The following is a 27,238-nucleotide window of genomic DNA, read 5'->3' as shown; positions in this document are numbered from 1 at the left end:
CGCACTGCACACTGACAAACACACGTCCCTTGCACACTCACAGATACGCGCACACTCACGCACACAAACACAAACAGGTCTCTGTCCCGCTCTGAGCAGCTGCCGCTTGGCTGCCGGAGCCGAACAGCTGCACGCGGGGCTCCCGGCACCTTCCCCCTCCTCCCCGCTGCCGGAACCGGGGCCAGTCCCCCACGACCCCCGAGGTCCGGTCTCCTACAAAGGCCGCCCACCGCCACCGGCCCGGCGGCAGGACGGGGTGGGAGCGGGCGAGGCCGTATGTGCAAAGCATGTGGGGACGGGCGTGTCAGGGCCAGGCGCGGGCACGAGCGGGCGCCCCCTCCCCTTTTAGTCGATTACATTTTCTCTACTTTCCAAAACGGATCTGAAGCCCCTTGGTGACAAGGCCGGCTGGGGGCGCCGTTTTAACGAAACGCAGCCTCGTTCCCGCGCTAACAGGGAAGCTCCTGTTACCCCATTTTGCAGAGCCGGAGCTTCGCCGATCCCCCAGCGGCACCCGCGGTAATCCGAATTTGAACTCGGGCGGGAGTTCCTGCAGCACGCTGTCCACGGCGCCACCTGGCGGCCTCTTCCCGCATCGCCTCCATCCCCTTCTCCCTAGGGAGCCATCCCATGTGGAGAGACTTTTCAGAGGGGAAGAGAGCACTCCGGAGTCCCGGGCTTCGCGCGGAGTGCTCCCGGAGTGCTCCCCTCAGGAGGGAGGGACGCTGCGGCTTCTCCCCGCGGGACCACCCTGGCTCGCTCCTCCCGCCCAGAAGGCAACAGGCGCGGCCGTGACACGCGGGGTCACACAAGGCATGCCCACGTTGTGGCGGGGGGAGACGAGAACAGGCCGGGCCCGCGCCGGGCGCTCCGCTCCTCCGGGGAGGGCCTGCGGACTGTCTCCGGCCAAGTGCTCCGGCCTGGGCTTCTGCGCCCGCTCTGCGTGGGCTCGTCTTCCCGAGGTCCCGCCCCCTCCTTGGGGACCAGCCCCGGGTCGGCTGTGATAACCCGCTCTTTCTCTGACCCAGGCCCGAGGCCTCTCCGTCGGCTCGGTCGCTGGGCCGCGACACAGCCCGGGAGGTGGGCGGGGCGAGCGGGTCGGTGCCTATTCTCCGGATGGGGCCGCAAGCCGAGGCCCCGCAGCCGGTGGCCGCCGCCTCGCTCTCCGGCACTACGGCCGTCCCCACAGTTCTGGTCCGCCCTGTTCGGCCCCGGCCCACGGCTCGAGCCCCCGCTTATTTGCTGCTCTGGTTCTGCACCCACAGTCCTCTGCGGGATTTCTTCGGGACAAGTGAAAAATCTCCACCACATGGGACTTCCAGACCCATCATGCATCTTGTCTGGTGCTCCAGACCGGATGTTCTCTCATTGCTGGATGCTGAGGGGGCTTCCTGCCTGGTCGATTACAATGAATGAAAACGTTTGCACAGCCACGACAAATGTGGAATTATGTATAAAAGAACTGCATGTGTTTAACATACATTGGGTTACTCGCTGTCTGGGGAAGAGGGTGAGCAGTGGCCCAAACTTCTTAAATAGGGGCGGGTTCGCTGTCCCTCAGACTGTGGGAGGCCGGACACAGTAAAAAACAGCAGCTCCCACTCTGCCTCCGCCCCTCGGCCATTTGCCAGAACTCAGCGGGCCGCAGTTTGAGAACCCCAAGGGAAGGAGAAAACATTTGGAACACAAGATTTTGCAACTATCTTTGCATATATTTTTAAATTTAAAAAAATTTTATTAAAGCTTTTTATTTTCAAAACATAGGCCTAGATCATTGTTACTGTGTACAATGTTCCGCTGGTTCTGCTCACTTCACTCAGCATCAGTTCATGTCAGTCTTTCCAGGGTTTTCTGAAGTCCACCTGCTCCGTATTTCCTGTAGCACAGGCTTCTTTATTTTTCCCACTCATTTTTGCCCCAGAAATTTCTATGTGATCCCAGGTATATAAGTATCAGGATAAAATATACAAATCAAAAATTTACTGATAATTATAATTTTGTGACTCCCATGTTCAGTTAGAGATCTCATATGGGCCTCAAACCACATAAATCATCCCCATTTCTATGTTACCAACAAAGACCAGCAGAAGAGATAAAAAGATAAATTCATTTAAAATAACTGTGGACAGTATAAAATATTTGAGTCTACCTGCCAAGACAGATTTTCATCTGTCAAAAAAAAAACAAAACCAAACCCCAAACCCCAAAACATTGTTCATACAAATAGTCAGATCTAAATAACTGGAAAAATATCAATTGCTCATGGGTAAGCTAAGCTAATAAAAACGACAGTCTACTTATTCAGCTCCATACTAAACTGTCAAAACACTTTTTTTTAATAGAGCTAGAAAATACATAATTTAAATAGGTCCAAAAGGACCTTTCTCTCTCACCTTTTCTTCTTTCTAGTCTGTTTCTTCCTTCCTTTCAAACTGCCAAAAAATTTATTTTATAGAGCTAGAAAATACATATTCATTTATATAGGTCCTTTTTTTTTTTTTGTCTCTTTCCTTCCTTCCTTCCCTGTCTCTGTTCCTTCCTTCCTTCCAAACTACCAAAAAATTTATTTTATAGAGCTAGAAAATACATATTCATTTATATAGGTCCTTTTCTTTTCTCTCTTTCCTTCCTTCCTTCTCTCCTTTTTCTCCTTCCCTCTGTTCCTTCTTTCCTTCCAAACTGCCAAAAAAATTATTTTACAGAGCTAGAAAATACATATTCATTGATATAGGTCCTTTTCTTTTCTCTCTTTCCTTCCTTCCTTCTCTCCTTTTTCTCCTTCCCTCTGTTCCTTCTTTCCTTCCAAACTGCCAAAAAAATTATTTTACAGAGCTAGAAAATACATATTCATTGATATAGGTCCTTTTCTTTTTTTCTCTCTCCTTCCTTCCCTCCTTTTTCTCCTTCCCTCTGTTCCTTCTTTCCTTCCAAACTGCCAAAAAATTTATTTTACAGAGCTAGAAAATACATATTCATTTATATAGGTCCTATTCTTTGTTTCTCTTCCTTTCCTTCCTCCCTCCCTCCCTCTCTTATTTGGATCTCTTTAGGATACAGATCTAGTTAGCGATATTGCTGGATCAAAGGGTTCTCTCAGTTTGAGTGCCCTTTGGGCAGAGCTCCAAATTGCTCTTTTTCCATTAGACCTAAGGGCATGATTTCTTTCAGTCACTTTCACTCGGGCCTCAGGATTCTAGTCCTAAACAAGTGGCAGTCCCACAGGTAAGAGCACATGCTTCTCCACAGACCTGTATCACCGAGTTTCCTTTCCTATTTGTTCATTTGATGGATGCCAGATAGTATTTTGATGCTGTTTTAAATCGTTTCCCTTATTAATGAGGTTTGTTGAGAGTAAATTGCTCACCATGTCTATCATCTATAATTCACATACGAACTTTCTCCCTATCATTCTCATTTTTTCCCTAAGAGAAAGGGGATGGATTTATTCTCTTCATCCTTCTATGGCCAAGGAATGAAAGCCCAGAGGTCAAATCGGATTAAAATTTGAGTCAACAGAGTGTGGCTGAGGAAAGGTGATGGGAAAGAGTGTGTCCTGGGGCTAAAGGGCCAGTTTTCTTGTTCCAGCTCCGCCACTAACAGGTTCTGTGACATTGAGCAATCACTTTTTTTTTTTTTTTTTTTTTTTTTTTTTTTTTGCTGAGACAATTGGGGTTAAGTGACTTGCCCAGAGTCACACAGCTAGGAAGTATTGTCTGAGACTAGATTTGAATTCAGGTGCTCCTGACTTCAGGGCTGGTGCTCTATCCACTGTGTCACCCAGCTGCCCCAAGCAACTACTTTTTAACAAAGCACCTACTGTGTTAGGTACACTGGGGATACGCAGGCAAAATTGTGATAATTCCTTGCCCCTCCAAGATTCATCCCAGCCCAAGAATCCAGTGACTCCTTATGAAGGACTCCTCTTCACAGGGCCCACTTTGGCGATCCCAGAGCCATCACTTAGGCATTTATTTGCATTAAGCTCACAAAGACAAAAAGGGAAGATCCCCCCTGCCCTCGAGGAGCTTACATTGTACACATGTGGTATACACAGAAAGCAGACCAAAGAAATTCCAGGCAGTTTTGACCCCGGGTCACTAGAAGGATGGTGATACCCTCACGAAACAACCAGATGGCTCCAAAGAGCGGTGGCTGCAAAGCATTCTGCTCTGGACGTGTTGAGCACGAGCTATTTCTGGAGCTTCTGTTCAATAAGTAATCCATGAGACGGCAGAGACAGATTTGGATATCTAGATATTTCCATACAAATAGTAATGGGAGCTGAGGAGATCCCCGTGGAGAGGAGGAGAGCCCTTGGGGAGAGTGAGGGATGAGGAAGGGGACAGGAAGGTTGTTAGAGCAGGCAATCACTGGAGGAGACGGAGGATGGGACCAAGGGTACAGGTGGAGGGTTTGGCCCTGCTGAGATGGATCATATCTTCATCAGAGCCTAAAAAAGGGAGGAAAATAACAGGGAATGTCAAGGAGTTGAGATGAGGGAGATTGAGGAATGGCTTGAAGGGGAGAAGCTTTCAGGGAGTGGCTGCACTCCCTTTTTGAAGCCTGAAGGAAGACGTCCAGTTGGGAGAGTTGGGGAAGGAAGAGAAGGCCAAGAGAGAGAGAAATGGGGAATAAATTAGAAGAGGATTGCCTTGCTCTGGTGAGGGCCTGTTGGAGATAACAAATTTGCAGAGACCCAGTTAACAGTTGTGTGAGTTCTTCCAGCTCTGTTTAGAAGCAGGAAGGATGGTGGGAGTCATTGAGGGTCAAATCCAGAACCCAGGATTTGCAAATATAACATGGAATTAAAGGGATTCCCTTATTGAAAGGGAGGAGAATGTAATCTGGGAAAATGGAGGGACTGAAGGTCACAGTAAGTCTGAAGAATGGCTTTAAGAAGACTAAGAGAAGGAGTGAATTACTAGGAGGCTGTGATTGGATCAAGCAAGTGAAAGTTTGCCTGTGGGAGGTGGTGAGATTAAGTTTGGACCTCTCTCTGAATAGCTGAGTGCAGAAGGTGCTTGTGGGAATTAAGTAGACTAAGGAACAGGGAGGTCAGAGCAGGGTGGACAGACTCAACCTCAAGGAAGGGCACCCACAAGCCGAACTGGGCGATAGATTTGGAGACTGGGAACCTCAAAGAAGAAAACAGCAGAGAACGCTCCAGAAGTGGGCAACAGGGAGCTCTGAGACCAATGAGCATAAACCGTCTCTGAGGGGGGTGGGAGAGAGGATGCGATCAGGACTGAAAAAGGGACTGAGATGTGCCCTCGGCAAGGACGAGCTTCACAGCTAATTATAGAGGGGAAGTCCCAGGGGGAAGGGCTGATGCCCCAGAACACTGGAGGGATGCAGCTGAGGCGAACAAGTATGGGGGCAGCAGGGATTTGTGGAAGAGGGTGCCTGCTCTTTGGTCGTCCGGGATTCAAGCTCTGAGGGATGGGAGAGTAAGAGGATGGGAACCACTGGGGAGGGAGAACAGGCGCAGGGATAGTGGAAGGGAGGGCTTCGGTGATGGGGAGGGTTCTTGTCTCGAGATGGCCCGCTTTAAGGATGCCGGATCCCTGGAGCTGCTTGCAGCCTCCTAGACTCTCCCCGCGTCTAACTTCCCAGATCCGATCCTGCCACTTTCTTGTTGCTAAGTCTTGCGGATTCTACTTTTGTGGCAGCCCTTGGGTCGAGGTTGAGGAGGGGAGACCCCAAAAGTCCTAGACCAGTGTCTCAAAAGAGCTTGAAGCCATCTGCTAGTCAAGGGGCAGGGTATTAAAAGCAACAAGACGCCATTTCTGAGAGGACAAAGGTTCGAATCCAGTAAAGAGACTCAAGCAAGGAGATACTTGCACGGCTTTCCGTCCTAGATGTTCATTCTGTGTCCGAGGGTAAGGCTGGGAAGTGAGCTCCAGACGAATTAGGGCTGTCTTCAGATAGACCAGGCAGATTCCTAAGCCGGAAGCCCCCCGAGCCCCATCACGTCACTGGAGTCTCAATCCCACTCTGGTTTGGGCCTTCAGCTGCTCATCTCTGGCCCATGGCAGGAGCAGATCTCCCCTGAAGGCTTTCAGCCTTCGGTCCCCTCACAATCTACCTCCCCGACTTTTCCATTTATCAGACACTCCCCCTTTCGTCTACATCCTACCTCCTGGTCTTTGCCCAGGCTGTGCTCTCTGCCTCCTGGAACGCCTTCCTTTCTCAGTTTCGCCTCCTGAAACTCCCAAGTTTCTGTCAAGGCTCAAGCGGCACCCCCCCCCTGGCCCCCCTATCCTGATCCCCTAGGGCTACAGAGGACCTTCTCCTTCCACCAGCTGTCTCTCCCCAGGGCGCCTGCCCTGGTAAAGGGGCTCCCGGTGAGCATCGTCCTCCCCAGGCTCCACCACAACCCTACCAGAAGCACTAAGAGCCCGGTTCCCAAGTCTCCTACTTGCTCCATTTAAGCAAAATTCAGGCTCCTGGGCCGAGGCTCCTTCTACCCGCTGGGGCAGCGACCCTGGGCATTCTGGGTACCAGGGATTGCCATCTGAAGGCGTTTTCGGAGCATGAGCAGAATGGGGAGGAGCCTCCAAACCCTACTGTGTGAAGAGAATCAGTGGAAGAAGGGGAGGGCGAGCCTGGGGAAGGGAGCACGACTGTCACCTTCTGCTTGGCCCAAACCCAGGAGCAACAGCGGCTCAGGCACGGATTCTCCGGGGATCCGAGCCTCCGAGCCTCCAAAGGGCTGCCCGTGGGGGCTGGGCTCCCAGTGGAGGACAAGGGCTGCTGCAGGGGAGTTTTGCCCTGGCACTGGTGCCCTGGGAAGCCCTTCCACACCTACCTCTGGATGTCCAGGTGACCTGCCTGCCCATTCCAATGACAACCTCCACAAACCTCACTTCATAAAAAATAATAATTTATTGTCAACAAAGGGCTATGTACAAAGGGAAAGACCTGGGGGAGGAGGGGCTGGGTGGGCAGAGTGAAAGCGGGCAGAGCCTGGAGTCTCCAGAGCCCCCCCCACCCTGGAGTCCCCCTGCCCTGCTGGGGGGGAAGGGGAAAGAAGTGATGGAACTCCCTGTCGGGAGGGCCAGGAGGAGGTGGGGGGAGAGGAGGCTCCCCCCGAGGTAGTGGAGGGCTCCGATGGGGCCCCCCTGGTGACCACCTCCTATGTAAGGCACTGTGCCGGCGGGAAGCGGGGAAGTGGGGACAAGGAAGGGTAAACACAGTGGGTCAAAGGAGTTCTCGCTCTCCATCGACACTGAACCCTAGTGCAAGGACAGCACGGCCCGGCGGCGCGGACCCCAGACCCGTAGCAGCGTCGGGGGGGGGGGGGGGGGGAGCAGAAGCGGCCTCTCCCCCCTGCTCAAGTGCTTGGCTCCATCAGAGTGTTCTGATGGACAGGCTGGTCTGCGGGGGAGGGGCGGGAAGCCCCACCCCCTGCAGCAGCCCTCACAGCCCCTGCCCAGCCTCGGGCTGCTCCCGGGCAGCCACTCCGGACTCAGCCAGCACGGCCTGCCAGCCGGGGGACTCATCGGCCGCCGCCCGGGCCCCCTGGGGTGCCTTGGACCACTCCTGAAGCAGGCTGACCGCCGGGGGCTCCTCCAGGCGCACACGGACCACCTGCAGGTCCAGCGTCCCTCGGAGCCCCGCAGAGGGAGCTGGGGAGGGATGAAGAGGCAAGTGTTAGAGCTGCCAGGGGAGGCCGGCCTGAGCCCTCCTGGACCGGGGAGGGGAGAGGGGGTGTGGATGAGGGGGGCTCTCCAAGTCCTTCTTCTCCAGCCCGAGCCTCCCCTCCAGGCCCTCCAGAACAGCAGGCAGGTGGATCCTGCCCACAGGAGTGCCTGGCCCGGCCCAGAGGAATGGTCAGGACCCAGTCAAGACCTCTCCCAGGACTTAGCTGCTGCCCATGTGAGGGGGACCCAGAGCCCTGCCTCCTCCGGACTCTGCCGGCTCACAGTGGCCTTGGCAGAGGGACCCTCCCTGCCTTCACCGTGGTGACCGCCTGTCCTCTGGGGGAGGGGCCCGTCCTGAGCTCTCCCAGACTTCGAAGCTGGGCCGGGCCAGGCCGAGGGGCCGTGAGGGAGCAGGACTGCCTGGGGGGGACCTTTTCCCATCATCTTCCTCCAGAGTCTAAGGGGCTCCCCCGAGAGGAGCTGGCCTGGGATGGGTTTACCTGGGGAGGGGCTCTGAGGTGGCTTGGGGTTCTCCTGGGCCACGGGCTCTCCCTCCTTGGGGGTGGTGGCGGCCCTGGCCTTCGACCCTTTCAGCTGGCTGTGAGAGAAGAGCTGGAGGACAAAGCCTGGGGGGAAGCTGCCGTCCGTGAAATGCCGGACCTCGGTGGGCGCCGTGAAGGGCTCCAAGGTGACGTGCGGGATGGGGAGGAGCTCTGCGGGGGCAAAGGTCACCAGAGGCGGCCTCAGTCTGCAGGCCCCTCACTACAGGGTCCCAGCCTTCCCAGGTCCCTGGCAGGAGGCGCTCTTCCTCTTCCCCTTTTACAGCTGAGCACACTGAGGCAATCGGGGGGGCCGAGGCTTTCTGAAGCCAGGCTTCCTCCTCACTGCCCCGCTTGATAGTGGCTGCCTTATTAGCTCCTTCCCTCACAACCTGGCAGTCCCCACTCACTCTCTCCTCCCTTCCCACGAGTTTCTCTCCAAGGTCCCCCCACTCTTCCCCCCAGTGCTGGACCCCTCCGGGTCGGGCCCCTGCCAGGAGCTCCTTTTCTAAGCCCCGTCTACGCCCCGAGCCCTTGCCAAATGCCACCCGATGAGGACCACGTGGCAGAGATGGGGTGACCTGAGACCCCAGGGGTGCCCAAACACTGTCGTTGCTGCCCTGTAAGCACCAAGACGGGAACCTGGAGCATGTGGGACTCCAGGCCAGGGAAGGGGTGGCAAGAGCAGACTTTGGGGCCCCCCAGCAGGGCTCTCCGGGCTAGAGTCCCCCCTGTATTCATAAAACGGGAGGGAAGATGGGAGAGGCAGCCCCTGGTGCAGACGCGGTCAAGCCTCCATCGGCTCCTGGAGGAGCTCTACCTTGGGGACCCAAAGGAGGCTCAACCCAGAGTTTGAGGGCCAGAGCAGGCAGCTCCCAAGTGGGGGGCCCTCCAACCTCACCTGGAACCCTCTCTTCTCTCCCCCCACACAAGGCCGGCCTCTGCACACCGTCCCCCCAGGCTAGGCCCCAGCCCAAACTCAGGCCCAGCCCCCTTTACCTGGGTTTTGGAACAAGGGCCTGGCCACGGCCTTCACCTTGCCGGAGGTGCGGCCCCTGCCCTTCTTCTTCTTGGGAGGGGCCTCCCCGGACACCTCCTTACATCTCTGGGTCCGCAGCTTCTTGGTCCCTAGGTCGACCACTGGGGGGACAGCTGAGAGAGAGCGAGAGCGGCCCAGCCTCAGGAGAGCTGAGGGAGCTGTGGGCGCAGCAGCCCTTTTCTCCCGCCTTACACACAGGCTGTAGAGGCTGGGGATGGGGGTCTTACGTGGAGGCTGGAGGCGGAGAGGGGGTCTTACCTGGAGGCTGTGGAGGCTGGAGGGGGGGCCTTACCTAGAGGGTCTGGTGGGAGGTGGGGAGAGGGTTCCTTACGTGGTTGAGGCTGCAGAGGTCGGAGTCCCCGAGGCCGGTTCCGAATTAACTGGGATTCGGGCTTCTCCTCGGAGTCCAGAAGCACCACGATCTCAGCCGGTGTCTCAGGAGGGTCTGGGCCAGAGAGGAGAGCCCCCTAAGAAGTTCTGCCCCCACCCTGCCCCTCCGACCTGGTCCCCGGACCCCCCCACCCCTCCTCCCTACCTGTGCTGGGGGGTGAGGGAGACTCCAGAGAGTCCAGCAGGGCCACGCCCTCGCTCCAGGCCTCCAGGATGTTGCTCTTCTCCCCGGGGCTCAGGCCCAGGGTGTGGGGATGCTGGCGAAGGATGTGCCGCCGGGCGCTTCGGGCCGAAGGTGTGGGGAGCTCCTGGCCGCACACCATGCACAGGGCGCGGCCGCTGCCCCCCGGGCTGTTGCCCACCAAGTACTCTTGCTCCCATGATTGCAGGGGCTCGGCCTCCTCGCTCCCAGCAGCGCTGGTCTCAGGCTGGCACTGCCCGGGGAGGGGGGTGTTCTCAGGTTGTCCCACTGGAGAGGGGAGAGCAGAGAGCTGGCTGGGAGGCCGAGCTCGTGGCCTCCCTGTGCCCTCAGCCCCGGCCCGCCCACGGCGGAGCTCCCTGCCCCTCAGAGCCCTGGGAGGTTGAGGGGGGGGAGCCGCCGCCTCCAAAGGGATTGTGCCTCCTTGCCACCAAATCCTGGCCCCCCGCAGGCTTGTGGTCTCTCCCTCCTCTGGGGGCTCTGGGCCTCCCCAGTCCCAGCCTTATGATCCTCCTCCTCCGCTGGTCCTGGGCCCTCTTCTCCCCTCCCGTGGTGAGCTCATCCTCTCCCCAGGTGCAACATCCCGCTCCAATGAATGACCTCAGAAGCACCGTCCGGCCCAGCTGGGGCCACGGCTGGCATCTATCACCACCCACCTTCTGGGCATCTGGAACTGGCCCTCCCATCACCACGAGCACAGCAGAACCCGCTGCCCTCCTGCCATCTGCCATGCTCCCCTCTGGGAGTCCCCCCCCTCCCTATTCCCCGACTCCAGGCTTGCTGCCCCCTCAGGACTGGGCTCCCCGCCCAGCACCACCGGCCCCCTGCAGACCCTCCTTGGCCGCCCTCCCACCGAGCTCGGCCCTATCTGTTCTACACAGACCGGGCGTCCCCTATGACCCAGGAGCCAGAGCCTTCCCAAGGCCTCAACACAGATCCTGCCCCTGCAGGTCCCTGAGAGATGGGGGGGGGGGGGGGGCCAGGCCCGGGGTCACACAGGTCCCTGATGGCAAGGCCGAGTCCCGAGGCTGCCCAGCGGGGATGCCAGGCATCCTTAGCCCCATTTACAGGGTTCCCCCCAGGGTCCCACATCCAGGCACTCTACTGCTCAGGGCTTTCCATGGGGCGCAGAGGCCCAGGAGGACAGGCTTCTTGGATGGCAATCCCCAATCTACCCAGAAGCCTCTGTGGCAATGCCATGTTCCAGCACCCGGGTCCCTCATGTCCGAGGTCACACTGACCGGAACGGCCTCCTCGTGCCAAGTCTAAAGCTTCTGCTTCTGGGGCCAGACCCCGAAGGGGGCGGAGGCGCCCTGACACCCCCCTCCATGATCCAGGTGTACCCCAGGCCCTCCGGGGCTAAATCTTCGCTGGTGCCCCAGTCCTGACCACGCCAGCTGCCCGCTCTGGAATGCTCCACAGACACCTCCCACCCAGCCTGGCCCGGGCCTGCCACGAGCGCCGCCCCAACGAAACCCCCGCGAACATGGACAAGAGCTGCCCGGGACGGGCAGCGATCTGCACCAGCGAAGGGACTGCAGCATGGAGTGAGAGCCTCCTGATGCAGGCCTGAGTCGCATGGAGGCGGCAGGACAGACAGCTGACCGGCTCCCTGACCGGGGCCAACCAGAGCCCATGGGACACTACTCAGTCCCTCCCCGGCCTTCCAAGCTTCTCTGGGGCCAGCTGAGCGGTGGGCTTTAAAATGCTCCGCATACAGTAGGTGCTTCATAAACGCTTGTTTCTCATTCATTCATAACCAAACTCCAAGTCATGCCTGGTCAAAAGTGGCAAGAGTTCCCCCCATCCGCGGGTGACTTTGGGCCCACCTGCGCCCATATGAGCTGGAGCCCCCTCCCAGCTCTCTGACAGACTCCTGCCCTTTAACCTGAGCTGCGGGGGCTCAGGAAGCGCACCCGGCCGCCTCAGCTCCCACCTATGACACGTCCGCACACGCTACAGGGAGGCAGGGGCCGCACACAGCACGACACAGTTTTGTGTACACACAGTGTGTAACTGGCCGTACATGACAAAGTTGTGTGTACACACACGCTATAGCTGTCATACAGATGCCCACAGAGACATGGGGCCTTACAGAGCCATACATGACAAAGTTGTGTGTGCACACACGCCATAGCTGTCATACAGATGCGCACAGACACATGGGGCCTTACACAACACGACAAAGTTGTGTGTACACACACACTTATAGATGTCATACAGATGCCCACAGAGACATGGGGCCTTACACAATATGACAAAGTTGTGCACACACACACACACACTTATAGCTGTCATACAGACGCCCACAGAGACATGGGGCCTTACACAACATGACAAAGTTGTGTGTATACATACACACTTATAGATGTCATACAGATGCCCACAGAGACATGGGGCCTTACAGAGCCGTACATGACAAAGTTGTGCACACACACACACATACTTATAGCTATCATACAGATGCCCACAGAGACATGGGGCCTTACAGAGCCGTACATGACAAAGTTGTGCACACACACATACACACTTATAGCTGTCATACAGACGCCCACAGAGACATGGGGCCCTATACAACATGACAAAGTTGTGCACACACACACTTATAGCTAATATACAGATGCCCACAGAGACATGGGGCCTTACACAACATGACAAAGTTGTGCACACACACACATACTTATAGCTGTCATACAGATGTGCAGAGACATGGGGCCTTACACAACATGACAAAGTTGTGTGTACACACACACTTATAGCTGTCATATAGACGTCCACAGAGACATGGGGCCTTACACAACACGACAAAGTTGTGTGTACACACACACACTTATAGCCGTCCTACAGATGCCCACAGAGATATAGGGCCTTACACAATATGACAAAGTTGTGCACACACACACACACTTATAGCTGTCATACAGACGCCCACAGAGACATGGGGCCTTACACAACATGACAAAGTTGTGTGTACACATACACACACACACTTATAGCTGTCATACAGACGCCCACAGAGACATGGGGTCTTACAGAGCCGTACATGACAAAGTTGTGCGCACACACACACACACACACACACTTATAGCTGTCATACAGACGCCCACAAAGACATGGGGCCTTACACAACATGACAAAGTTGTGTGTACACATACACACTTATAGATGTCATACAGATGCCCACAGAGACATGGGGCCTTACAGAGCCGTACATGACAAAGTTGTGCGCACACACACACACACACTTATAGCTGTCATACAGACGCCCACAGAGACATGGGGCCTTACACAACATGACAAAGTTGTGTGTACACATACACACTTATAGATGTCATACAGATGCCCACAGAGACATGGGGCCTTACAGAGCCGTACATGACAAAGTTGTGCACACACACACACACACACACACTTATAGCTGTCATACAGACGCCCACAGAGACATGGGGCCCTACACAACATGACAAAGTTGTGCACACACACACTTATAGCTAATATACAGATGCCCACAGAGACATGGGGCCTTACACAACATGACAAAGTTGTGCACACACACACATACTTATAGCTGTCATACAGATGTGCAGAGACATGGGGCCTTACACAACATGACAAAGTTGTGTGTACACACACACTTATAGCTGTCATATAGACGTCCACAGAGACATGGGGCCTTACACAACATGACAAAGTTGTGTGTACACACACACACACACACACACTTATAGCTGTCATACAGACGCCCACAGAGACATGGGGCCTTACACAACATGACAAAGTTGTGTGTACACATACACACTTATAGATGTCATATAGATGCCCACAGAGACATGGGGCCTTACAGAGCCGTACATGACAAAGTTGTGCACACACACACACATACTTATAGCTATCATACAGATGCCCACAGAGACATGGGGCCTTACAGAGCCGTACATGACAAAGTTGTGTGTACACACACTTATAGCTGTCATACAGATGCCCACGGAGACATGGGGCCTTACACAACATGACAAAGTTGTGTGTACACACACACACACACACTTATAGCTGTCATACAGACGCCCACAAAGACATGGGGCCTTACACAACATGACAAAGTTGTGCGCACACACACACACACACACACACACACACTTATAGCTGTCATACAGATGCCCACAGAGACATGGGGCCTTATACAACATGACAAACTTGTGTGTATACACACACACACGCTTATAGCTGTCATACAGACGCCCACAGAGACATGGGGCCTTACACAACATGACAAAGTTGTGCACACACACACATACTTATAGCTGTCATACAGATGCCCACAGAGACATGGGGCCCTACACAACATGACAAAGTTGTGTACACACACACACTTATAGCTGTCATACAGATGCCCACAGAGACATGGAGCCTTACACAACATGACAAAGTTGTGCACACACACACATACTTATAGCTGTCATACAGATGTGCAGAGACATGGGGCCTTACACAACATGACAAAGTTGTGTGTACACACACTTATAGCTGTCATACAGATGCCCACAGAGACATGGAGCCTTACACAACATGACAAAGTTGTGTACACACACACACACACACACACTTATAGCTGTCATACAGACGCCCACAGAGACATGGGGCCTTACAGAGCCGTACATGACAAAGTTGTGCACACACACACACACACACTTATAGCTGTCATACAGATGCCCACAGAGACATGGGGCCTTATACAACATGACAAAGTTGTGTGTACACACACTTATAGCTGTCATACAGATGTCCACAGAGACATGGAGCCTTACACAACATGACAAAGTTGTGTGTACACACACTTATAGCTGTCATACAGATGCCCACAGAGACATGGAGCCTTACACAACATGACAAAGTTGTGTACACACACACACACACACTTATAGCTGTCATACAGACGCCCACAGAGACATGGGGCCTTACAGAGCCGTACATGACAAAGTTGTGTGTACACACACACACACACACTTATAGCTGTCATACAGATGCCCACAGAGACATGGGGCCTTATACAACATGACAAACTTGTGTGTATACACACACACACTTATAGCTGTCATACAGACGCCCACAGAGACATGGGGCCTTACACAACATGACAAAAGTTGTGCACACACACACATACTTATAGCTGTCATACAGATGTGCAGAGACATGGGGCCTTACACAACATGACAAAGTTGTGTGTACACACACACACACACTTATAGCTGTCATACAGATGCCCACAGAGACATGGGGCCCTACACAACATGACAAAGTTGTGTACACACACACTTATAGCTATCATACAGATGCCCACAGAGACATGGGGCCTTACACAACATGACAAAGTTGTGCACACACACACACTTATAGCTGTCATACAGATTTGCAGAGACATGGGGCCTTACACAACATGACAAAGTTGTGTACACACACACACACACACACACACACACTTATAGCTGTCATACAGACGCCCACAGAGACATGGGGCCTTACAGAGCCGTACATGACAAAGTTGTGCACACACACACACACACACACACACTTATAGCTGTCATACAGATGCCCACAGAGACATGGGGCCTTATACAACATGACAAAGTTGTGTGTACACACACTTATAGCTGTCATACAGATGCCCACAGAGACATGGAGCCTTACACAACATGACAAAGTTGTGTGTACACACACTTATAGCTGTCATACAGATGCCCACAGAGACATGGAGCCTTACACAACATGACAAAGTTGTGTACACACACACACACACTTATAGCTGTCATACAGACGCCCACAGAGACATGGGGCCTTACAGAGCCGTACATGACAAAGTTGTGTGTACACACACACACACACACACTTATAGCTGTCATACAGATGCCCACAGAGACATGGGGCCTTATACAACATGACAAACTTGTGTGTATACACACACACACTTATAGCTGTCATACAGATGCCCACAGAGACATGGGGCCCTACACAACATGACAAAGTTGTGCACACACACACACTTATAGCTATCATACAGATGCCCACGGAGACATGGGGCCTTACACAACATGACAAAGTTGTGTGTACACACACACACACACACTTATAGCTGTCATACAGATGCCCACGGAGACATGGGGCCTTACACAACATGACAAAGTTGTGCACACACACACACTTATAGCTGTCATACAGATGCCCACAGAGACATGGGGCCTTACACAACATGACAAAGTTGTGTGTACACACACACACACACTTATAGCTGTCATACAGATGCCCACAGAGACATGGGGCCCTACACAACATGACAAAGTTGTGCACACACACACACACTTATAGCTATCATACAGATTTGCAGAGACATGGGGCCTTACACAACATGACAAAGTTGTGTGTACACACACACACACACACTTATAGCTGTCATACAGATGCCCACAGAGACATGGGGCCCTACACAACATGACAAAGTTGTGCACACACACACACTTATAGCTATCATACAGATGCCCACGGAGACATGGGGCCTTACACAACATGACAAAGTTGTGTGTACACACACACACACACTTATAGCTGTCATACAGATGCCCACAGAGACATGGGGCTCTACACAACATGACAAAGTTGTGCACACACACACACTTATAGCTATCATACAGACGCCCACAGAGACATGGGGCCTTACACAACATGACAAAGTTGTGTGTACACACACTCTATAATTGTCATACAGATGCCCATGGAGACATGGGGCCTTACACAACATGACAAAGTTGTGCACACACACACACACTTATAGCTGTCATAGAGATGCGCACAGAGACATGGGGCCTTATACAACATGACAAAGTTGTGTGTACACACACACTTATAGCTGTCATAGAGATGCGCACAGAGACATGGGGCCTTACACAACATGACAAAGTTGTGTGTACACACACACTTATAGCTGTCATATAGACGTCCACAGAGACATGGGGCCTTACACAACATGACAAAGTTGTGTGTACACACACACACACACACACTTATAGCTGTCATACAGATGCGCACAGAGACATGGGGCCTTACACAACATGACAAAGTTGTGTGTACACACACACACTTATAGATGTCATATAGATGCCCACAGAGACATGGGGCCTTACAGAGCCGTACATGACAAAGTTGTGTGTACACACACACACACACACACACACTTATAGCTGTCATACAGATGCGCACAGAGACATGGGGCCTCACACAACATGACAAAGTTGTGCACACACACACACACACACACACACACACACACACACACACACATTATAGCTGCCTCCAGAGGCCCGGAGCCGCACACTCCAGGACAAAGTTATGTTCACACAGGTACACATAGTGGGGGCGGGGCGGGCTCTGGGTCCCAGAACCCTCTGCCTCTCCAGCCTCAGTTTACCAGGCTTGGGAGTCTGTGCGTGCACCCAGGGGCGCTGGGGCAGGTGCACGAGTGCTCACGTGTGCACACACACACACAGAGTCCGACCCTTCCCAAGAGCCGACCCTGGCCAAGCAGAGCCCGGGGCGGTCCTGCGCAGGTGGGCGTTGCGGTGCACGTTCACGCGGGTCTACATTTATACAAAATAAAGCAGCGGCAGGGCCGGGGTGCCGGTGACCCGCGGGCACGCGCGGGACGCCCACACAGGTGTCTCCCCCATCTGGGGGTCCCGAGCGCGCACTGTGGCTGTGGATTCTGCTCAGACACCCTGGAGCGGTCTGCTGCCTCTGAGCCCGCCCCTCCCCCTCCCCCCTCCCTGCGGGGCGGGCGGCAGAGCGGACTCGGGGGAAGGAGTTTCCCAGCCCCCCACCCCCACTCCCTCCCTGCTCCCGCTCCCGGAGGCCTCACCTCGGAGCACGGGCTCCCGCAGCGCCGCGGGGATGGGGATGGAAGGCTCGGGGGGAGGCCCGGCGGGCGGAAGGGCGCGGCGGCGGCGCGGCGGGGGCCAGCGGCCCGTGGGGGTCTGGGCCCGGGACCCCCCGTCCTCGCCCTCGTCCCCGTCGTCCTCCACTCGGACCTCCTCCACGTCCTCGCACTTGAGTGTCACCTGGATGCAGTCCAGCGGCGAGGGCTCGGCCTTCAGGGCCATGGTCCTGCCTAGCGGGGGGCGGAGAGCGCGGCTCAGAGCGCCCGGCCCGGCCCAGCCCGCCCCCGCCCCTCCGGCCCGGCCCGGCCCGCCTCGGCCGGCCTCTTCCGCTCCCGGGCCGGCCCGGGCCCTCCGCCCGCCGCCCGCGTGTCACGGACCTGCAGCCGCCCAGCCCGGGTCCTCCCCGCCACCATAGAGTCTCCGGACCCCGGCGGGGGGAACGTCCTCAATCCGGGCCCCTCACCCACCGCCGCTCTCCAGTCTATGGTTGCTCATTGTCCGAACCGGGGCCCGGAGCCCGCCCCCAGGCCCGCCCCCGCAGCCGCCCGCCGCCAATCGTCGGCCGCCCTGGGCCGCTCGCGCCCCGCCCCCCAAACGCCCGGCCGGGAAACGCTGGCGGAGAGCTCTCGGTCGCCCCCAGGTGGCACAAAGGCCGCGGCGCAGCCCTATGAATGAAGGGCGCCCCTGGGGAAATAGTTATTCAAAAGATCCTAAGCGAAAACGCCGCCTGGGCCGGGACCGGATCCGGATCCGGACCCGGCCTCAGTCTCAGCCTTGGCCCCACCCCCACCCCTCACCCCACCCCTCGGCAGCGAGGGTGCAGCCGCAGGGAGGGATTGAGCTAGCGCCTGCGGTGGGCCGGGCCATGAAGCACTCATTAAGCGCCTACTGTATGCCCAGTTACGGGTCCCGTGTGCCCAGCCGAGCAGCACTGCGTAGGTGCCTACTGTGTGTCCGGCCAAGGAGCCCGGGTTACGGGTCCCGTGTGCCCAGCCGAGCAGCACTGCGTAGGTGCCTACTGTGTGTCCCGGCCCAGGGGTCCCGGCTAGGTTGACTGCTGTGGGCCTAACGAGGTTCTGGGGAGCTAGGCCGGCACTGAGAGGAAAAGCCAGCAGCTCTGCAATCCGGAAGTCAGCTCCTCCCTGGGGCAAGCAGGGAGGAGCACTGATAGGATTATCTCACCTTAAGTGGGCCTTTTGGTCTTAAGTGGGTCTTTTGTTTCTTGCTGGGACAAAATCTCCATGACAACACAGTTTACTGCACCCAATCAGAAAGCCGAGTTATGATGTCATCTCCCCTCCCCCCAGGTTAGAGTTCTATAGAAGGATCCACTATATCTCCTTTTAAGAGTTAGTTGCTAAGAGTCCCAACAGCTAACTCTTCTTTAGGTGCTAAATCTTTTTTTTATAAAGAATTCGCTGCCATGGTTATATTTCCTCCCTTTCCCTCCCCCACTCCTTTTCTAGGAATTTAGCCCACCTTATGGAGTGGAAAGTTCATTAGGAACTTGCCGCGCCTTTTAACGGGTTAATGTGAGTTCCACTGGGGAATTGAGCTCTCCTCTTAAGCCCTTTGTTAATTGCTAAATCCCCTTTTCTTTGCTAAAGACCCCAGAGAGAATAAGCTCTCTCTTCACAGTGTAATAAAATCTTCCCCTCTTCATTTGGAGAAGGTCTTAGTAGTATTTGTAGTATTTAGGCTTAGACTATAAATTCTTTTGAGAAAACCTAAAACCCCAATTTTAGGGTCCATGATGATCTTTCCCCAATATTTGGTGGCCGAAAACATATTAGGTCCAATCAAAGAGCACTGATTAAGTGCCTACTGTGTGCCCAGCCAATAAGCTTTGGTTAAGTGCTTGCTCAATGCTGGGAAGACAGAAAAAAAGGGAAACCACCTGTTCCAAAGTGGAGCATCCTTTTGAGCCTAGCTGAGACAATTTCCTGACTCTAAATCAAATTAGATTGCATTTAATTGAAATGTAGTTCCTTTTCTACTCAAGACTTGAGACTAGAGCAGTTTTCTGAGAGAGCCCTGAATAACGCTGGGTGGTGTCAATTTAAGGGGATGTGATTCCTGATTGGCTGACAGAATGCTGAATTGGAAAAAAGGAACTAAAAAAAAATGCAAATTTGTATTATGTTTTTTGTTACAAGGTCTAAATTTCCCCCGTAATTATCCCTTTTCTCCCTCCCAGAGAACCATGGAGAAGGAGTGACATAATTTCTAGGTTAATTAATCATTTTATCAATTATGGCTTAATAAATAATCCAAGAATGGTCACTTGGCAATCTCTGGTGGACCAAAGATGGATCATGGCAGCCTATTAATCCTTATATCCCATTGGAAGAACAGGTGATCCCAAAAGCCAATAATCAATTCTGATTAGTTAACAAATCAATGAAAAAAATGTATAGAGAGGTGGTCCTATTCTAACATGACCCAGACCACCACCTCAGGTGACAATGTAGAATCCTATGCAGAGCACAACAGGCTTCCCCAGTACAATGAGGTCTGAACAAGATTGAAGAGAATATTAAATGCATTTTTACTATTAGCCCTATTCTTCAGACATTGATTTAACCTTGTAAAGAATGGGGAAATAGGAAAGAAAAAAAAAAAACTTTAGTCCTAGTTCAAGAACTGATTATTAATGCAAGAGAAAAGTAATCATTTCTCTCAGTATAATTCAATAGCATGCACTGGGCTGGTTGGGTTAAGAAGTTTCATTTTTTAAAAATTTATTTTATTTGAAAAAACAGTAAGAAAAACCGAAAAAGAATGCAAAACAAAATAAAGCAAAACAAAACAGAACTTTGTCATGTACCCAGCAAAACATCAGGGAGAATTCAAAATATGTAATAACAAATTAAATTTTTTGTTAAATTCAGGTTTGGTTGATAAAAAGTCCTGAAAATCTGCAAATTAATCAAAGATCCATTTTTTCTCATTCAAAATTATATAATTCTACTAGATATATTTTTGGATGTAGGCCTAGTTCTTTGGATCGTCAATAGATAGGATTCCAAGATCTTCAGTCTTTTATTGTAGCTGCTAATAAGTCCTATACAATTCTAATTGTAGCTCCAACATAGTTGTTTTTTTCTTAAATATCTTGAAAATTTTTCTCTTTGATTGGGGGTGGGGGAATGACAATACTATTCCTGTGTGTTTTCCACAAAGGCTCTCTTTGAGGTGGTACTCAGTAGATTTTTTTCTGTTTTTATTTTTCCCTCATGTATTATCACTCTAGGACAATTTTCTGCATTACTGTATTAGGGTTCTCTTTTTGGTCACAACTTTCTGACAGTCCAATTCTTATATTTTTCTCTTCTTGATCTGTTCTCCAGATCTGTTGTTTTTCTTACAAGATGTTTCAGATTCTGTTTTATTTTCTCATTCTTTATAATTTGTTTTGTTATTTTTTTGGTCATTCATAGCTTCATTGGCTTCTCTTTGTCCAATTCTAATTTTCAAAGAATTATTTTCATCTTTAAGACTGTACTTTTTTTCTAGTTGGTTAACTTTTTTTTTCATAATCTTATTGGTTTTCTTAATTGGTTTTTATTTTTTATTTCTTTTTTAATTTTTTCTCACTGCCTCTCATTAGATTTTTTAATTCTTTTTTTAAGTTGTTTTATAATTTCTCTCTGGGCAGGGAGTCATTTCACATTACTCTTTGGAATAGCAGCTTTTTGTACTGAAGTGTCGTCCTCTGAAAATGAACCCCAGGCTTCCCTGTTCTTATAATGTGTTTCAATGTTTCAATGATGAGGTTCTTCCTTCTTTGACGGTTCTTTTTTTTTTTTTTTAAATAAAAGTATTAGTGTAAGCACCTTTAACTTCCCTCAAACTTCCCTTCAGCTTTCCACTCAGACTAGGAACCCCAAACCAACAACTCCATCCTCCTGCAAGTGCCCACAGCCAGAAATTATGGACTTTTGAAAGGTAGACTGGAGTCCCAAAGAAACAGATATGCATTGGCCTCCATTGACATCCAGGGCCTGCAGACCTAGAGGCAGTTGAGAGCACACTCCCCATAAACAGACTGGCAGAAACTGAGCATAGACCAACATTTCACACTGTACACCAAGATAAGTTCTAAAGATGTCTGTGACTTAGTTGTAAAAATTGTCAACGTAAACAAATTAAAGAGGTAAGGAAGAAATTGCCCTTTAGATCTACAGATAGGCGAATTCACAAACAAGAAAAATATAGAAAGGATCACAGAAGATAAAAATGAACAATTAAAAAAAATTTTAGCACATACAAAAGGCAATGCACCTATAATTAGAAGGGAGACAGATAAATGGGGAGTGGGGAAGAGACAAAATTTTTCTGATAAAGATCTCAGTTTCAAGATACAAAAGGAACTGATTCAAATTTATAAGAATAAGAGACACTTCTCCAATTGATAGTCAACAGGCAGTTTTCCAGGAAGACATCCAAGCTATCAATAGATGTATGAGAAAAACAATGCTACAAATCACTGATAATTAGAAAAATAAAAATTGAATTAATAATTAGAAAAATAAAAATTGAAGCAGCTCGAAGGCACCACCTCATACTTATCCAATTTGCAAATTTGACAAAAAGGAAGAGTGTTGTAGAGAAGCAGGTAAATGCACTGTTTAGGAGGCTGTTCATAGGTCCAAGCATTTTGGAATCATGTCCCCCGAATCATTAAATTGTTTATCTTTTGATCCAGAAATAATGCTATCAGGTCTGTATTCCAAAGAGATTAAAGATGGAAAGGATTCATATGTCCAAAAATATTGATAGCTACTCTTTTGGGGGTAATAAAGAACTGGAAACTAAGGGAATGCTTACCAGTTGGGGACTGGCTGAACAAGTTATGGTATATGGATGTGATGAAATGTGATGTGGAATAAGAAATAATGAGCGGGATGGTTTCAGAAGAATTAAAGAGGGCTTGTATGAACTGATACAAAGTGAAGAGAGTGGAACCAAGAGAACAGTTTACTCAATAACAAAGACAATTTTGAAAGCTTTCAGAAATCTGATCAGCTGAGCTTCTGGATGATTGCTGCTTAAAACTCCTGAGCAAGATTTGAAGCTAGGTCCCCTGAAACTTCCTCCTTTAAATGGAGTTCTTTAAAGAACCCATTGGAAATCCATCAATTGCTTCCATCCCAGAAGAGCCTGGCACGGGCACAGATCGGGAGAAGCAGTTCTTTAGGTGCCCCCAGACAGTGGCTCCCATCCAGATCATCCCTTTTCCTTCAGAGGAAGAAACGGAGGCTCTTGAAAAAGCAAGCTGCAGAAGCATGATTTTAATCCAGGGCTTGTGGCTCCTGACACTATCCATCATCCTGCATTGCCTCTCTGGGCTGCAGCCTCCAGAAATTCTTCCGGAAGGCAAGGACAGTCTCATGAAGGCACTTGTGCAATTCGGACCTCAGAACCCTTCTTCCTCACTAGCATAAAAGGAGACAAATTTACTTTAACCTAATCTATTCTTGATGAAACTAGTCAGCGAGTGTTTATTAGACACCAACTGTGTTCCAGGTATTATGCTGAGTGCTGGGGAAATTTAAAAAAGGCAAAAAAGATAGTTTATACTTTCAAGGGACTCACAATCAAATGGAAGGTGATGATACTCTTACAGATGTTTGCAAATATTTAAATTGAGGTGAATTTCATTTGGAAAGCCATGAGATAGAGAAGGCCTTGGAAAGGCTTCTTGCAGAAGATGGAAGCCCAGAAAGCCAAGATACAGAGATGAGGAAGGAGAGCATCTGGCAGGGGGCATGGCCAGGACAAATGCTTGAAGTCTAGAGATGGAGTTGAGGTACAATCAGGGACCATCTTCCCTGAATTACAGAATATATAAGCTATAAAAAGATTGAAAAGGCAGAAGAGAGCCAGGTTATAAAGAGCTTTGAGAGTCAAAAAGTATTTTATTTTTGAACCTGAAGATAAAAGAGAAGCTCTGGAATTTATCGATTAGGGGTGTCGGAGAGCCGTGATGTGGTCAGACTTGCATATTAAAAAGATTGATTTTTATAGCACAGTGGAGGATGGCGGGAATGAGAAGGAAATTGAGGCAGGGAGACTAAATAGCAAATGATTGCAACAGTCCCAGTTTGAAGGGTTGAGGGCCTGCTCCTGGAGGTGTCCAAAGTCATCATCCTCAGTCAGTCATTCCTTCCTGACCCCTTTAAGGGTCTTCTTGGCTAAGATACTAGAGTGGGAGTTCACACACGATGTTAAGGAGGTAGAATGATAGCACTTGACACCGGTGGACTGGATGCAGTGATGCAAAAGAGTGGGGAGTGAGGGATGACACAAAGCTTGGGCACCTGGAAGGCCGAGAAGATGCTGAGAATGTGAGTAATAGAAGCTAGAAGTTTGACAGTAATCCAGCTCAAGCTCATTGGCCAATAGCACACAGAATGCACCTTCTTCCCTATTTTTGGAAAGCCCAGACGACTCTTTGCCTTCCCCCCGGCCTGCTGTGGCTGTTCTGCCCTCCACAATCCTTGGAATCTCACCAAGTCCTCCCCACAGCACTGAGCAAAATTCAGGGTTCTGTAGCCCAGCGGAACGGCTAAGGAGATAGACTTGTGGTCCAGTACCTCCCCCTTATGGAAGTCTCCTCTTACTCACAAGATTGGGGACAGACATTGACTTCCTGCTTACTAGGCCTGAAGAATTAAAACCAACCCTTCTCTAATGTTATTATGAGCATATTGGGATCTGGGGAGAAGGTCACTATCTGTAACTTGACTGGGACTGGCTCCCTACTCTGCTGTTGGCTCAGTCCCTTGTTATGGTACCATGTGGGTTCTAAGGTAATAAAGGGGTACTGTGTGTTCTGATATTTCCTCACAAATTAATTTAAAATTATAATATTTCCTTTTTTTTTTTTTTTTTCATAGGCAGCTAGATGATACATTGGTTATAGTATTAGACTTGGAGTCAGGAAGATTTGAATTCTAATTCTGCTTTAGAATTGTGTGTGATCCTGGGAAAAATCAACCTCTCAGCCTCAGTTTTCTCTTCTGTCAAATGGGAATTACAACAACCCTCCCACTGTTGATGTGAAGATCAGATAAAATTGCTTATAATAAGTTCTTCAGCAATCTTAAAGTGCTCAATTATTATTAGCAATTATTAATAAGTTAGCTCTGAGCCCCCATCCTAGTTTATAACTAAATTAAGAGAAACACCTTTTTCCCTTCAGGGTTAGTTCCTCTCTTTCTTGATCTCAAATCTCCTGATCACAAAGATATAAAAATACTCATGTTTCTCTGCACATGATTTATTATAGGAGCAAGTAATAACTTGAGGGACTAAATAAATATTTCCAACATATCAGCAGGGCTAAAAGCTTAGTAACCACCAAAAACAAGAAGGGAAATAGAATGAAATATTCTCACTCACCACCCCCATCAACTTTTTCTCACTTCGGGAAAACAGTCCCATATAGAACAAATCAGAGATGTCGCTCCATTACGCTATCTGATAATGATGGCTGCTTCTGGGAATCCTCCCACAGTCTCTACATGGATGATGGCTGATTCTGAGTCCTCTTCTGAGGTTATAGTTTACCCTGAAGGTCCTTTTCCTTGGGAATCTGTCAGTTTAGGAATCAAGTTCTCTCTCTCATGGAGCCTCAACAATTCTTTCTGTCATTCAGTTAACTGTCAGTCTGCCATGCTTCTTTTCCTTCTTAAAGGTACAATAACCATCCCTTGTTCCTGGGAGGAAGGCTCTTCAAGTTAGCTTTAGCTAAGCTTGACTTCTGCTCTCTGGGCTTGGGAAGAATTCACTGGGCACAAATTAAGCAGCTCCCATGGGAGAGAAAGAGTGAGGAGCAGACAGAGGGACCATGGGAGAGGAAGAGTAGAGAGTAGAATAGACAGAGGGATCATGGGAGAAAAAGAGTGGGAAGCAGAATAGACAGAGGGACCATGGGAGAGGAAGAGTGGGGAACAAACAAAGGGACCGAGAGGAAGAGTGGGGAGCAGAGCAGACAAAGGGACCATGGGAGAGGAAGAGTGGGGAACAGAGTAGAGAGAGGGACCATGGGAGAGGAAGAGTGGGGAACAGATAGAGGGACCATGGGAGAGGAAGAGTGGGGAACAGAGAAGACAGAGGAACCATGGGAGAGGAAGAGTGGGGAACAGATAGAGGGACCATGGGAGAGGAAGAGTGGGGAACAGATAGAGGGACCATGGGAGAGGAAGAGTGGGGAACAGGCAGAGGGACCATGGGAGAGGAAGAGTAGAGAGTAGAATAGATAGAGGGATCATGGGAGAAAAAGAGTGGGAAGCAGAATAGACAGAGGGACCATGGGAGACGAAGAGTGGGGAACAGACAGAAGGACCATGGGAGAGCAAGAGTGGGAAACAGACAGAGGGACCGGGAGGAAGAGTGGGAAACAGACAGAAGGACTATGGGAGAGGAAGAGTGGGGAACAGACAGAGGGACCGGGAGGAAGAGTGGGAAACAGACAGAAGGACTATGGGAGAGGAAGAGTGGGGAACAGACAGAGGGACCGGGAGGAAGAGTGGGGAACAGACAAAAGGACTATGGGAAAGGAAGAGTGGGAAGCAGAGTAGACAGAGGGACCATGGGAAAGGAAGAGTGGGGAACAGACAAAGGGACCGAGAGAAAGAGTGGGGAGCAGAGCAGACAGAGGGATCATGAGAGAAGAAGAGTGGGGAGCAGAGTAGACAGAGGGACCATGGGAGAGGAAGAGTGTGGAACAGACAGAGGGACCATGGGAGAGGAAGAGTGTGGAACAGACAGAAGGACCATGGGAGAGGAAGAGTGGGGAACAGACAGAAGGACCATGGGAGAGGAAGAGTGGGGAACAGACAGAAGGACTATGGGAGAGGAAGAGTGGGGAACAGACAGAGGGACCAGGAGGAAGAGTGGGGAACAGACAAAAGGACTATGGGAGAGGAAGAGTGGGAAGCAGAGTAGACAGGGATCATGGGAGAGGAAGAGTGGGAAGCAGAGTAGACAGAGGGACCATGGGAGAGGAAGAGTGGGGAATAGACAAAGGGACCGAGAGAAAGAGTGGGGAGCAGAGCAGACAAAGGGACCATGGGAGAAGAAGAGTGGGAAGCAGAGTAGACAGAGGGATCATGAGAGAAGAAGAGTGGGGAGCAGAGTAGACAGAGGGACCATGGGAGAGGAAGAGTGGGGAACAGACAGAGGGACCATGGGAAAGGAAGAGTGTGCAACATACAGAAGGACCATGGGAGAGGAAGAGTGGGGAACAGACAGAAGGACCATGGGAGAGGAAGAGTGGGGAACAGACAGAAGGACCATGGGAGAGGAAGAGTAGAGAGTAGAATAGACAGAGGGACCATGGGAGAGGAAGAGTGGGGAACAGACAGAAGGACCATGGGAAAGGAAGAGTGGGGAACAGACAGGGGGACCATGGGAGAGGAAGAGTGGGGAACAGACAGAAGGACCATGGGAGAGGAAGAGTGGGAAACAGACAGAAGGACCATGGGAAAGGAAGAGTG

General features: G+C 51.1%; 1 protein-coding gene across 5 annotated transcripts; it reads right to left on the bottom strand.

Annotated features, from left to right (window-relative positions):
* Positions 1–6,866: 6,866 nt before the first annotated feature.
* Positions 6,867–25,614, bottom strand: SPINDOC (spindlin interactor and repressor of chromatin binding). 5 transcript variants are annotated; one of them, XM_074272722.1, is made up of 7 exons: positions 25,140–25,614; positions 17,714–17,962; positions 9,757–10,080; positions 9,553–9,666; positions 9,182–9,334; positions 8,144–8,356; positions 6,867–7,628 (listed from the first exon to the last, which is right to left on the bottom strand). In XM_074272722.1, the coding sequence occupies exons 2-7, from the start codon at positions 17,952–17,954 to the stop codon at positions 7,420–7,422; spliced, it is 1,254 nt and encodes a 417-aa protein (XP_074128823.1). In that variant the 5' UTR covers positions 17,955–17,962; positions 25,140–25,614; the 3' UTR covers positions 6,867–7,419. The 5 variants fall into 5 exon arrangements, with proteins under 5 accessions (XP_074128823.1, XP_074128824.1, XP_074128822.1 ...); XM_074272723.1 differs by lacking the exon at positions 25,140–25,614 and adding an exon at positions 18,915–18,953; XM_074272721.1 differs by lacking the exon at positions 25,140–25,614 and adding an exon at positions 18,110–18,241.
* Between the last annotated feature and the right edge of the window lie 1,624 nt (positions 25,615–27,238).

The sequence above is a fragment of the Sminthopsis crassicaudata genome, chromosome 6 (assembly GCF_048593235.1).
Source record: "Sminthopsis crassicaudata isolate SCR6 chromosome 6, ASM4859323v1, whole genome shotgun sequence".
NCBI classification, from domain to species: domain Eukaryota; kingdom Metazoa; phylum Chordata; class Mammalia; order Dasyuromorphia; family Dasyuridae; genus Sminthopsis; species Sminthopsis crassicaudata.
Note: the sequence above shows the minus strand (reverse complement) of the source record. Positions and strands in the feature narration are given on the sequence as shown.

What these genes read in the sequence shown, in the direction of transcription:
- SPINDOC (XM_074272722.1), bottom strand. Translation starts at nt 17,954, where the DNA reads ATGGCCCTGAAGGCCGAGCCCTCGCCGCTGGACTGCATCCAGGTGACA. An exon ending in GCGGGAGCCCGTGCTCCGAG is followed by an intron (nt 10,081 to 17,713) that starts GTGAGGCCTCCG and finishes TCCCCTCTCCAG; the next exon opens with TGGGACAACCTGAGAACACC. An exon ending in GCCCTTGTTCCAAAACCCAG is followed by an intron (nt 8,357 to 9,181) that starts GTAAAGGGGGCT and finishes TTGCCCCCGCAG; the next exon opens with AGCTCCTCCCCATCCCGCAC.